The sequence below is a fragment of the Cajanus cajan genome, chromosome 1, assembly GCF_000230855.2.
Source record: "Cajanus cajan strain Asha chromosome 1, NIPB_CcT2T_4, whole genome shotgun sequence".
Classification (NCBI taxonomy): Eukaryota; Viridiplantae; Streptophyta; class Magnoliopsida; order Fabales; family Fabaceae; genus Cajanus; species Cajanus cajan.
The window spans coordinates 85,598,458-85,613,343 of NC_138517.1; the positions used below are offsets into that span (position 1 = coordinate 85,598,458).

The 14,886-nt window shown below is 33.8% G+C and overlaps 1 protein-coding gene and 1 pseudogene across 1 annotated transcript; both read left to right on the forward strand.

The window, feature by feature from the left end:
* The first annotated feature begins 767 nt into the window (after window positions 1-767).
* Window positions 768-3,686, forward strand: LOC109787854 (heat shock 70 kDa protein). Its single transcript, XM_020346430.3, has one exon. It carries the CDS (start codon window positions 1,085-1,087, stop codon window positions 3,473-3,475), a length of 2,391 nt encoding a protein of 796 aa, XP_020202019.1. The 5' UTR covers window positions 768-1,084; the 3' UTR covers window positions 3,476-3,686.
* A 5,135-nt stretch (window positions 3,687-8,821) lies between these two features.
* LOC109787850 (dynamin-related protein 4C pseudogene) lies at window positions 8,822-13,257 on the forward strand (annotated as a pseudogene).
* The last annotated feature ends 1,629 nt before the right edge of the window (window positions 13,258-14,886 follow it).

Sequence of the window (14,886 nt, forward strand, 5' to 3'; positions counted from 1 at the left end):
ACACAATAATTAATGAAAACTTACGGTATTACAACACGAGTTGAAAATATCATTTATTAATTAAATTCTAATATTCTTTTCTCGCGTATATCTAAAACACCAAATATATATATATATATATATATATATATATATATATATATATATATATATATATAATAAGTATAAAATCATTTAATCTAACTGGCATTTTGATGTTAAAGTTAGAGAGAAATTTAGGTAAATAATGAGATTAGGGTTAGAATCAATATGATGCTCATATTAGAGAAAAATTTAGATTCAGTTAAATTGGTATTAAAATAATATTTGTTGTCTCGTAAATAGGTGTTTGATGTTATTTTTAAGCTTAAAAATAATAATGCATAATTTTTGGATATATATTACAGTAGTTGTGTGAAGATATTTATTTTTGATAACTTGATGATTAATGTGATCTCGAGATTTTGAGAAATATGATACAAGGATTATTCTTTAACGTTGAAGATGAAACTATTTGAAATTTTATCCTCAAGGAAATATGAACTAGTTGGGGTTCTACTCAACATATTAAAGTTAAATCCGAAATCAGTTTAATAAGATTAAACTGAGATACATAAATTAAATTTTAATTATTCACCATTTTCTTTTCAAAATTATCAAATACAAACAAAATAACACGATAATATTTTTCAATTTATTATCTGATATGCATCAAATAAATAAACATATTATGTTCTTATTGTAATGGTCTTTAACTTTCTATAGTTCAGAGTTTCACACAAAGATTAAAAAAAAAAAAAAAAGTTTCGCACGAAAGAATGAGTTTTTTTTTGTTAGATAACCAGATATTTTATAGGCATTCCCTTTTTCTACAAGCGTCTCTCTCTTTCCCAACTTTCAACCAATTTTCTTCGCTTTGCTTTCTTAGCAGGTTCCCAGTTCTCATATCATAATCACATTCTTTTCTGTCAATACATAGACAGAGCACCTCATCACTCTTTAATCACATATACTCTTCCAGAACAAAGATCCCCTTTGTTTTGTTGTTCTCTTGCGGGTGAATCACTGACTCTCCTCTCTTCTCTCTCATTTACCAAGTTCTGCAATGGCAGCCAAAAAAGCAAAGGCTATTGGCATTGACTTGGGCACAACTTACAGCTGCGTGGCAGTGTGGCAACACAACCACGTCGAGGTCCTTCCCAACGACCAAGGTAACCGCATAACCCCTTCTTACGTTGCTTTCACCGAAACCCAAAGATTATTGGGTGACGCCGCCATGAACCAGCGATCCATGAATCCACACAACACCGTCTTCGACGCCAAACGTTTGATTGGTCGCAGATTCTCCGACCAATCCGTTCAGCAAGACATGAAGCTGTGGCCTTTTAAGGTTGTCCCTGCCAACAGAGACAAACCCATGATTGCAGTCACCTACAAAGGCGAAGAGAAACACCTTGCAGCTGAAGAGATATCTTCCATGGTGCTGTTTAAGATGAAGGAGGTTGCTGAAACCTATTTGGGTAACATGGTGAAAGATGCAGTTATCACTGTCCCTGCTTACTTCGGCAACGCGCAGAGACAAGCCACGAAGGATGCTGGAAAAATCGCGGGTTTGAATGTGTTGAGGATCATCAACGAGCCAACCGCAGCTGCTATTGCTTATGGTTTGGACAAGAAAGGGTGGAGAGAAGGTGAACAGAACGTGCTCGTGTTTGACCTCGGTGGTGGCACTTTCGATGTTTCCTTGGTGACAATTGATGAAGGCATGTTTAAGGTTAAGGCCATTGTGGGAGACACCCATTTGGGTGGTGTTGACTTTGATAACAAATTGGTGAACCATCTTGTGAATGTGTTTAGAGAGAAGCACAAGAAGGATATCAGTGAGAACGCCAAAGCTCTTGGAAGGTTGAGGTCAGCGTGCGAGAGAGCTAAGAGGAATTTGTCTTCGACTTCGCAGACCGCGATTGAGCTTGATTGTTTATACGAAGGGCTTGATCTATATGCCACTGTTACAAGGGCCTTTTTCGAAGAATTGAACAAGGATTTGTTCGCCAAGTGTATGGAAATAGTAGAAAAGTGCCTCGTTGAGGCAAGGATTGATAAGATCCAAGTTCATGAGATTGTTCTCGTGGGTGGATCTACTAGAATTCCTAAGGTACAACAACTTTTGAAGGACATGTTCAGTGTGAATGGTAACGTGAAAGAGCTTTGCAAAAGCGTCAACCCCGATGAGGCCGTGGCGTATGGTGCTGCAGTTCAAGCAGCGATTTTGAGCTGTGAAGGAGAGAAGAAAGTGGAGGAATTGTTGTTGCTGGATGTGATGCCGATTAGTCTTGGAGTTGAATCGGGTGGGGGTGCCATGTCAGTGTTGATCCCAAAGAACACCACGATCCCCACGAAGAAGGAAACAGTTTGTACTACCTTCTACGACAATCAGAAAACCGTTACGGTGAAAGTGTTCGCGGGAGAACAAGTTAAGACAAAAGATAACGTTTTTGTCGGGCAGTTTGTCCTCTCGGGGTTCGCTCCATCCCCAAAGGGAGTCCCACAGATCAACGTTAGCTTCGATGTAGATGTTGACGGTATTGTGGAGGTGAGCGAAGTGGATAAAACAACAGGGTTGAGAAAGAAGATGACGATGAACAAGAAGCAGGGAGGGGTGAAGCATGAAGAGATGAGAAGAATGGTGAGGGATTCGAAGAAGTACAAGGCAGAGGATGAGGTGGGAAAGAGGAAAGTGAAGGCAAAGAACTCGCTTGAGAATTACGCTTATGAGATGAGGCAGAGAGCGAAGAAGATTGAGGAGGCAGTGGAGGAAACCATAGAGTGGCTAGAGAGAAACCAATTGGCGGAGGTAGAGGAATTTGAGTACAAGAAGCAAGAGTTGGGAAGGTATCTGCGAGATGATCCAAATTGTTATTCCAATGCCTCAACTTCTGAGGTGAAGGTTCCTATATGGTGCACGTGGAGATGTCCACCTAATGGGTGGGTTTGTCTGAACACGGATGGGTCGGTGTACGAGGATCATCGAATTGGTTGTAGCAAGGGTGCCTGTGGGGGTCTAGTTCGGGATTCCTCAGGATGTTTTCTGGGTGGATTTAGTGTTAACTTAGGTCCCACATCGGTTACGTTAGCGGAGTTGTGGGGGGTTGTCCACGGGCTGAAGCTGGCGTGGGATCTTGGATTTAAGAAGGTGAAGGTGGATATTGATTCTGGTAATGCACTTGGTGCTGTTAGGAATCGCCCAGGGGCTAAAGAGCCAACTTTTGCGTTGGTTGCGGAGATCAATGGCCTTGTTCGGAAAGATTGGTTGGTGGAATTCTCGCACGTGTTCAGAGAATCCAATCGTGCGGCGGATCGTTTGGCTCGCTTGGGACACTCTCAGTCTCAGTGTTTGGAATGGGGTGCCAAACGCTTCACAGACCCACCCTCTGCGCTTGTTGATATTCTTCGAGATGACTTGGATGGTGTTGCAAAGGAACGTGGCGTTTCCTAGTTGCTCTGTAGTCTGTACACAAAAGTAAAGGAGATACTGTTTCTGTCGTCGTTACGTTCAAGAGATTCATCCTAGGTGGACCTTCGTTACTCAATCAACCATTTTCACTAATCTCTATAAGCTTCCCTTGTTTTACTCTCTCTTTCTTTTACTCAAATCACATTTAATTTTTATAAAATAAGAAAGCCGTCTGATGCGCAATTGCAAATAATGATGGTAGACCCAAACAATATTGACTTCTTAGCTAAGAAGTAGTCGGGACGCTTCCCACTGCTACTTGTTTAAGCTTAACCACTCCTCCTACAAGTCCGCATAATTATATTATTTGGTTAAATATTTATTTTGGTTCCTTATAATTTTTTTTAATGTAGTTCCACTTTTATTTTTAGTCTCAATTTGGTCCCAAACTAATTAATTGGTTTCAATTTAGTCCCTAATAAATTAATTAGTTTCAATGTGGAACTCTTGTCCAAATTTCTTTAACGGAGTTAACTGTTGCATAAGTGGGTGCCACGTGGATGCATAGGTGGATGCCACATAGATGCCATGTGGATGCCAATTTTTTGAAAATACCTGGAACCAGAACGGCCCGTTCAGGAACCAGAACGGGCCGTTCTGGTTGCACTTTTGGTGTGTAAATTTTACATCCGGAACGGCCCGTTTCAGGTGCAAAATTAACACACTAAAAGTGCAACTAGAACGGCCCGTTCTGGTTTCAGAACGGGCCGTTCTAGTTCCAGACTGCTAAACATAAACGATCAATGATTATAGTTCACAGTTGTGAATCATGGAAGGAAAAAGATCCAAGGTACAAAGCATTTCAAACACTGAATTTGGTAATATTGTCAATGGAAATTGATAACTTCAATTGCTAAACAGTTAGACTATACAATGTATTATTAAGGACAATGCAATGTATCACTAAAGGATGAACCACTTACTACCAAATTGACACTACCAAATTTTTATATTTTATTTTATTGTTTAATTGTTTTTTATTTTGTGGTAAAATTATTTTCATTTTTAATGAAAAAAAAATTTACTTACTTCAATAGTAAGTCTTGATAGATTTATTCTATTTAATAATTAATGTTCTATATCAAATTTTTAAGAATTTAATTGTTAAATTAAAGTAATTTTTATGTATAGATCAAATTTATAAAAAATTTTAAAAAATTAAAAATCATATAATACTTCGTTAAATTAATTCAAATTAACATATAAAATATTTTTATTTTAAATAAATGTAAAAATTTAGAAGACACTAAAAGAAAATAAATTAATAATTTTATTATGTTTATCCTATTAATTTTTATTATTTTATTCCTCTAATTTTAAATAAGTTACAAAAAATTATAAAGTGACACTTAAATATTTCTTCAGATAGAAAGAGAAAAAGAAAAAGTTATTACTCTATTTATAAGACAATTATATTTTATAAAAATAAGTAATTTTAAAAATTTTACCATAAAAAAATATTTTTCAAAATTATTATTATTTTTAATAAAATTAATAAATAATATTCTATTCAGTTTTAGAACGGGCCGTTCTGATTTCAGAACGGCCCGTTCTGGTTTCAGAACGGACCGTTCTGGTGCACTCTTGGTGTGTAAATTTTGCATTTGGAATGGCCTGTTTCTGATGCAAAATTAACACACCAAAAGCGCATCCAGAACGGCCCGTTCTGGTTCCAGGTGTTTACAAAAACAAATTCATCCACGTGGCATCCACTTATGCATCTAGGTGGCATCCACGTGGTCAATAATTAACTCCGTTAAAGAAATTTGGACGGAAGTCCCACATTGAAACCAATTAATTTATTAGGGACCAAATTGAAATCAATTAATTAGTTTAAGACCAAATTGAGACAAAAAATAAAAGCGGGACTACATTGAAACAGAAAAAGATTATAAGGGACCAAAATAGGTATTTAGCCTATTATTTCCCAATCTTATTCGAGATTTTTACACATAATATTTTTTTTTAAAAAAAATTACTCAAATAGCAACCGTGCAAATTTATTTACCAAACTAGCATAGTCTACTGTTCATATTATTTTTTTTTTATTTTTTTATTTTGGGTTTAGGTCATTTATGAATTTTGCATCTAGAATGAGTCGTTCTGTAACGCGAACAACATGTTCTGGATGCACTCTCGTGTGTTATTTTTTGCATCTAGAACGACCTGTTCTTAAATCAGAACGGACCGTTCTAGAGTTGAGTTTTATCTCATAATCTCAATGTTGGAACGGTCCGTTCCAAACTAGGGATTTTAGGCTTTTTTAGTCGTTTGGAGCAGGCCGTTCTGGTTTTGGAACGGGCCGTTCTAGCCACTTCTATGCACTATGTCTTTTTATCAATGTAATATGAATTTTAATGTTTAGGATTTTTACTTTTAATGCATTATGTCGCTTATAAACTATTATAACTATACATTATTTAGACATGTCTTCCTAGTGTGATGTGCAGGTTATCTAGGCTTTTCATTATTAGTCACAGTTTGACTCGTACGAGTTTCGAATCTATTAAGACAATGTCCCATTATTATCATCTCGTGTTTTCAAGTTTAAGACATTATAGCTTCATACTTCAAAGGTGTCTCCTTTAAATCTAGCTTCAAACTTAGCATTGCAGCGAACACAATCTACCCTTTCAACACAAACACAACGTAATCTCAGAGACTACCATCAAGTAATTAAATTTATTGAATGTTAACATTATAAATACAACTAAATAAATTTATTAAAACTCATTATAACAATAAAGATCAATGGTGGCGGGAACTAAATCCATGACTAATATTTGGACATGTCTTCCTAATATGACTAGAGGTGTGGCAATAGGAACAATTTTTTACACGATTATGTTGTTCTCTAATGTCCATCTCTATTCTAATCCTGTTGGACTTTGGCCAATCCTTGAAAGTTCTCTTGAGTTCTGGATTTGGCCACAAAGTTGGACCGGTGTAAGTAGGCCAATAATCTTCATGTCGGAGCTTTCTAAACTGTCTTTCGTATACCTTTGCAACTTGGTGGATTATTTGGAACTGGGAGGGTTTCTTCTTCATCATCATCTTGATGTTCAGAGAGGATTTCGTCTTCATCCTCGCTAAAAGGATCAAAGACATTTTCTGTTGGGAGACCAATAAGAAGATGATCTTCAATGTTGGTTTGAACATCACACTAGAAAGACATGTCCAAATGATGTATAATTATAATAGTTTATAAGTGACATAGTGCATTAAAGTAAAAATTCTAAACATTAAAATTTATATTACATTGATAAAAAAGACGTAGTGCATAGAAGTGGCCAGAACGGGCCGTTCCAAAACCAGAACGACTTATTCTAAACTACTAAAAAGGCCTAAAATTCCTAGTTTGAAACGGGCCGTTCCAACATTGAGGTTATGAGATAAAACTCAACTCTAGAACGACTTGTTCTAGTTTAAGAATGGATCGTTTCAGATGCAAAAATAACACACGAGAATGCATGCAGAACGGGTCATTCTGGTTGTAGAACAGGTCATTCTAGGTACAAAATTCACATATGACCTAAACTCAAAACGAGAAAAAAAAAATAAAAAAAATATGAACAGTAAATTGTGTTAATTTGGTAAATAAATTTGCACAGTTACTATTTGGGTAAATATTTTTAAAAAAAATATTATTTGTTTAAAAAACTCGTTTTAAACAGCAATGATGATAAAGAAGAAAAAAAATTAATTCAAAACTCAAGTATTTAAATTTTAAAAATAATGAGGCTGGTAAAAGTTTAAATTCTCCTGGTTCTTCATCTAAACATTACATTTTTAACATAAAATTATTAATGTACAATTTATCCTTTAATGCATATACATGTATTACTTTATTTTCTAAAAGTTTCTTGTAATATAAACGAGTCTTTTCTTAAAAAAATTGTATTAAGTTATTAAATCAAAACATATATATATATATATATGAAACTGTTAGGGCTACTCGGAAATCATATAATTCGAAAGCTATATTTATGAATGTTGGGATTCCTCCCAAGTCCCACATCTGTAAAATGAAGGAACATTGGCTAGTTTATAAGGGTGTCCACCATTCCATATAGTATGAGGCCTTTTGGGAAGGAGCCCAAAAATAAAACCGTGCGGGCCTAGCCCAAAGCGGACAATATCATACTATGGTGGAGCAACAGGTGGACTATCGGGCCCAACAAGTGGTATCAGAGCCAACGGTTCGACTGGGTTTGATGCAGGACAGATTATCGCTTGAGGGGAGGAGGTCACGAGTCTGAGGGGAGGTTTGTTGGGATTCATCCCAAGTCCCACATCTGTAAAATGAAAGAACATTGGCTAGTTTATAAGGGTGTCCACCATTCCATATAGTATGAGGCCTTTTGGGAAGAAGCCCAAAAGCAAAACCGTGCGGGCCTAGCCCAAAGCGGACAATATCATACTATGGTGGAGTAATAGGTGGACTATCGGGCCCAACAATGAAACTACTCGAAAGAAAGATAAAGGTCAACACGTACCAAAATCGTATTGTTACTAGAGGTTTCCTAAATGGTTGAGTAGTTAAACCAGAGCGGTTATTGAAAAGTGAATCGAAAAGATAACAAAAAACCTCGAATTAGCTCTATAAATATGCAAGGCATAGTGATTTACGGAGGTCGGAAAACTCATACTTGAACTCTCAAGCACTCATCGCCTGCTCATATAGCTTTCGTGCAAGGAATTGTTTCTGGGTATGATCACTTCTCAGCCACTTTTCTTTTCTCTTTTTAGAATTAGGATTAGTGTAGTTTCCTTTTGTTAATCACGTAGTTTAGTTGTGTAATTATGCTTCAGCATTTCATTTGTAACTTTATGCGAAGTGAACCATGATTTGTATTGCTAATATATCTATTGTTCATTCTGTTTATCTGAGTATTTACGTGCATGAATATTATTACCTGTTAATCATTGACGAATACTTGGAAACAATCAATCATTGAAACTTTCTACTCCATCTCTCGTTCTGCATTTCATTTCATAAAAAAGCGTCAAATACCTAAATTGAAACACTTCTTGTGCTAGTTCGAATAAAAAGAATCAATAAAACTAATTCCACCGTAAACAGAAACATATTCAACGAGAGAATGATCTAATATGAGAGGTGAGAGGATTAAATCACAATCTTTAAATTATAGATAAAAATAATTAATGAATAAGATTAAAACTCAATTATTGACACTTTCTTAAAAAATTATTATTATTATTATTATTATCTCTTTCACAACTATTAATATTGTCATCATTATTATTGTAAATATTGTCTCCAAAACTATTATAGTGGTGGTAACAACAACAATAATCGTGATAATAATGATACTATCATCAATGTCTTCATCGTTGTTATTGTCATCATCATTGTTGTCGTTGCCATGTGACAGCTTCAACGGTGGTGGTAATGACAATATTGGTAGCATAAAAGCAACTCCGGATTCTCAACTCCTAAGCTTCGAACCACCACGCCGCAACTTAAATCTCCACTTCGGGGAAGTATCAAATATCTCCTACGAAGTTAAAAGGAAGAAAATCTTCTTTTGCTTCGGATACTATCTCTCTAAAATCTCTTTCTACAATTCTTATTAAGAAATGAGATTATGAAGTTTAAGTACTAAGAAAATCTTATATACATTCCTCTAAACTTGGTCAACATTGATCTCAACATAGAAAACTTCAAATAACTAAACTTATAAGAATATTTTAATCCTGATTTTAAAACATCAAAACAACATATCAACAATTATTCAATTAATTATAATATAATTAAATAATGAACTATTATCAACATAGGATTAGAATAATTCATGGTGTATGTTGAATTTCAATGATTCAATTATTAAACTAAAAGTTTTTAATGTATAAATCAAGCCTACAAATTCTTAGAAATTTGAAAACTATTTGATAATGCATTTCAGTAATTCAAATTAATGGATGATCATAAAATATTTTATACGTTGATTTGAATTTATATAACAAAGTATCATATGATTTTCAATTTTTTTAAAATTCTGTAGGCTTAATCTATACATTAAGTACTTTTAATTTAATGATTGAATCGTTGAAATTTAACATATAACACGAGTTATTAAATGAAGTAACTTTACCAAAAGTTACTCTTTGAGTAATTTGATCCCTCCTTAGTCCTCATATGTGTATGTGCGTAGAGAGAGAGAGAAAGAGAAGAAATCTACTTCCTCCAAGAGGAGTTTTGGTAGAGTTACTCAACTCAATAACTAATACTTTATATTGAATTTCAACAATTAATTCATTGAACTAAAAGTTCTTAATGAATAGATCAAATATGAAAATTTTTACAAAATTTAAAAATTATCAAATGGATGTATATTCTTAAAAGCCTATTATACATTAATTTGAATCTTCGTAGAGTTTTGCTTCACTCAATAACTCATATTCTATATCAAATTTCAATAATCAAATCGTTAAATTAAAAGTTTTTAATGGATATATTAAGTTTACAATTTTTTAAAAATTTAAAAATTATTTGATATTTCATTTGATTATTTCAAATTGACAAATAATCATAAAAAGATCCTACATGTTGATTTGAACTTATATAATGAATATATATATATATATTCAACATTTTTGACAAATTAATTTTCATTCTTAATAAATTATTATTATTATTATTATTATTATTATTATTATTATTATTATTATATTCAATTCATTATCGAGACAATAGTTATTCTAGGAGAACCTCAAATGTTGGCATTTAATATGTTCTATTTAAAGTCTTTACTAAAGTAAAAATCTTAATAAAAAAAAAGAAGTTTATTTCCATATGATTTCAAAGTAGTACAAAGGTTCAAAAGAGATGTTGCAAGAGAAAGAACTACTTTTCCTTAAATTCTTTTAAGCCTATCTAGACTTCATCACAAATCAACCAACAAAGCATTTAATCTACATTGGAGTAAACAACAATAATTTTTCTTTGATAGATGAATTGGCAGGTGTAGAATATGAAAAAGATCAAATTACTTTGATACTCATAAATAAACTTGCAAGTATTTTTTTTTTCCAATGTAAGAATATAGAAAATGGTTATTTCGTCAAAGCTAGCATTTTAAAAAAGATCCAATGTTTTACTTTAAGCAAGACAAGTGGAAAAATAGTTAAAGAAAAGACATGGTTCTTTTAATGGAATTTCCTTTCTATGCATTGGAAGGACTAGTTATGAATAGTAGGCCAATTATACTAAATAAACTATGTTAAATAATAAGGCCAAAAATAAATCATGAATGTGAAAAATGGATAGCTAAATAAGTCCCAGAAGAAAGCAATAATGGAGAACAAGAAAGATTTTTCGGACAAAACAATAATAAAGAAATGATATAACCACTTACGCAACCAAGTAAAATTACTGAATTTGATGCAAGTACTTACGAAATGTAAGAATATTTATGTAAAAAAAACCTAAATTCTTTAGGACTATATAAACAAGCCCTCTTATGCTCAGATAAGGTAGAGTTTTTTATTAGAAAATTCTCATTTGAAAAATCTCCCCTAAAGAAAAAAGTGTGCCGGTCTCCGTAGGAGAGTTATGGAATTTTTTTTATAGAATGAATCCATTTTGTACTCATTTCACTTATTAATAAAATTATGACCTTGTTATTAGTTACTTTACATTTTACTCTGGTCAACTAACAAAACCCACAATGAGTAAGAACTAAGAAGGAACTATATTTAAAGAATATTCAAATAGGTATGATTATTTGGACATCTTGCCAGTAGATTCTTACATTTATATTAGTTATGTCATGTATGAAATAATGGAAAGAAAAAAGATTGATATTAATGCTATAGAATATTTACAAATTTTTTGAAAAAGATGTAAACTATATTATAATGAAAGAAGTATTTTGATAGATTCAAAATTATTTCAGAAGATGAAAAAAAAATGAACTTAGTAAAGGTTTTAGTGCATTGGGGACGAGTCCTATGAAGATGCACGTGCAGAAGAAGCAAAAGTATTCAGGACAAGTCCATTGTGGGGGTTTCAGTTTTGGCACAGAAGCTGGTTCAACTTCAAGTGGCTAGCATTTCCAAAATACTGTCAGAGATTGTTAAGAAGATCAATGATAGGCTCGGTTCTCATCTTTCTGAGCTGGACAAATTGCCCAAGAACCTTACTTCTGTGGCTGATGCCATGTCTACATTCATGCATATCATTGACTTGGCAAAGGAGTCACTCAGGAAGAGTCTTCTGAGAGGAGAATTTGATGATGACAACCACATGCATTGCACTGCACGCCTTGTTGATATGCTGAATCAGTACACAAATGATCTTCACAAGGGTCCTGAGTGATGTTGGTGAGTGTACTTTTTGATGGAAGAAATAGAGGTGCTAGAAGAAGCTAAGTGGATTGGACCCCCAAACTTCATGCCACGCACTGCTTTTCTTACTCTCTTACAGAATAAAGTGAAAGCAATTTCAAGCATGCCAATTGTGTTCACTGACATGGTGTGGAACTATCTTGAGGAAGTGGTGGTTGATGTTCTGATGCGTCACTCAGATCACTACCACCAACTTCAGACATGTGCTCGATGAGCAGTGAAGAGCCGTATTGCTAAGATTAAGGAGAATTCTATGAAATATGTGATGCAGGTTGTGCAAATGGAGAAGATAACTGATTATACTTGCAATCCTGAATACACATGTGAGTATAATAAGTTAATGGCCAACCAGCATCGGTTCGTGGACAAAGTTAATCGCATGTATTATCCTGTAGTTCTTGAAGGTTTTGGGGAAGTTAAGGTTATTCATCTGAGGCAGTACCCAACTTTACTTCCGCAAGCTTTTGACTTGAAAATGAGAGTAACATCATACTGGAAGATTGTGCTTCGGAGGCTGATTGACATCCCTGCCCTGCATCTGCAATTCAGCATTTTCAACCTAGTCGACAAGGATATGGGAGATGAGGTTGATACTGTTGAGAATCTGAATCAGCATCTAATATTTGAGTTTATTTCATATTAATGGAGCATTATTAGAATTCCTACGGTTATGATTTTTTAATTATAGGAATTATAGGTGCTGTTACACTTTTATGAGTATTTATATTTGTCATTTAATTTTATGTTTATGAGCAGAATTTGTATCAACTTTCAATTATGTATTTAAAAGGTTACAAGTATGAATAAAATATATGAGTTTAAGCCTTCTAATTCTTCTTGAATTCCAACAAGTGGTATCAAGAGCTTGCTTCTTACGGGCTGTGAGGAAAAGTTTATTGAGCGCTAAACACATTGAGGTTGAGTGCAAACACAAAATTGAGTGATTTATTGTTTAAACAATTTTTGGTGCAATGATGTCTACTTCCACCAATTCACCTGCAATTCCAATGTTTAATAGTGAAAATTATCGTATTTGGGCCGTTAAGATGAAATTTGTTTTAAGATCTCAAGGCTTATGGAATGTTGTAATTTCTGAAGCTGATCCACCACCATTGAGAGAAAATCCAACCATTGCACAAATCAAAGCTTATGAGGAGGAGAAGCTGAAGAAAGATAAAGCCATCACTTGTCTACATGCAGGACTTGCAGATCATATTTTTACTAAAATCATGGATTTGGAAACACCTAAACAGGTGTGGGACAAGATTCAAGATGAATTTGAAGGCAGTAGCAGAGTCAAATCTGTTAAACTTTTCACATTGAAGAGAGAATTTGAATTGATGAAGATGAAGGATAATGAATCTGTCAAAGATTATTCTGGCAGATTAATAGATGTTGTGAACCAAATGCGACTTCTTGGTGAAACATCATTTATAGATCAAAAGGTTGTCGAGAAAATCATGGTTTCGGTGCCTGAAAGATTTGAAGCCAAGATTTCTGCAATTGAAGAGTCTTGTGATTTGCAAACTCTCACAATTACTGAATTGACCAGCAAACTTCACGCACAAGAGCAAAGAGTCTCCATTAGAAGTGATGAAGCTGTTGAAGGTGCCTTTCGAGCAAAGCACAATGGAAGGAATTTTGGAAAGTCACGAACTTTCAATAAGAACAAAGGAAAAGATGAAGGTTCTCCGAGAAAAGGAAATTTTTTGCCTTGTTTTCATTGTCAAAGAACCAACCATTCTAAAGAAGATTGTTGGTTTAAAAATAAACCACTTTTTCACTGTAATTTTTGCAATAAAAATGGTCATAGTGAAAAGTATTGCAGATTAAAGAAGAATCAGCCTGAACAACAACTAGAAAAACAGACAAATGTGGTTGAAGAAAAAAATGATGATGAAGATGAGTATTTATTTATGGCATCTCAAGAATTCAATTCACATGAATTGAATACTTGGCTCATTGACAGTGGTTGCACTAGTCACATGACTAAATATTTATCATTTTTTACCTCCATTGACAAATCAATTAAGCCAAAAGTCAAGATGGGAAATGGTGAAATTGTACAAGCCAATGGAAAAAGTACAATTTCTATTGCAACCAAGAAAGGTATGATAATTGTTAAAGATGTTCTCTACATTCCAAAATTGGATCAAAATGTTCTTAGTGTTCCACAAATGCTAAGGAATGGTTATGGAGTCTCTTTTAAAGAGAATTATTGTTTTATCATGGATGAACATGGTTTAGAGATTGCAAAGATTGAGATGACCAAAAACGGTTTTTATTTGAAATTTGATTTGATTGAAGATCATGATTTTATTGCTAAAATTGATAAGAGTAATGTTTGGCATGAAAGATTTGGTCACACTTTTAAGCAAGATGTATTTGATATGACAAATTCCAATAAATGGTATTCAAAGACAGGAAGAGTTAGATTGAATAACAGAAGATCAATTGGCAGACATCTTCACAAAGACACTTCCAAAAGGAAAGTTTGAGAACTTAAGAGGGAAACTTCGAGTTAATAGCTACTGATTCAAGGAAGAGTGTTGAGAATCTGAATCAGCATCTATTATTTGAGTTTATTTCATATTAATGGAGCATTATTAGAATTCCTACGGTTATGATTTTTTAATTATAGGAATTATAGGTGTTGTTACACTTTTATGAGTATTTATATTTGTCATTTAATTTTATGTTTATGAGCAGAATTTATATCAACTTTCAATTATGTATTTAAAAGGTTACAAGTATGAATAAAATATATGACTTTAAGCCTTCTAATTCTTCTTGAATTCCAACAGATACGTTATCTACATTTGGAGGTGGAATTGAGAAGTTGTTGGAGGAAACTCCTTCAGTTGCAGTGAAGCGGGCCAAGCTCAGTAAGAGCATTGAAGTCTTCAGAGAAAGCAAGGAAGTCGTGGCTAACATAATGGACAAATTTCTAGCTATGGTGGTTAGAGTTCAGAGTCTGCCTTTCTTCATGTTTGTGTGTTGTTAATTCTGCTGCAACTGTTTAA

Coding starts and splice junctions, on each gene's coding strand:
- LOC109787854 (XM_020346430.3), top strand. CDS start 1,085: ATGGCAGCCAAAAAAGCAAAGGCTATTGGCATTGACTTGGGCACAACT.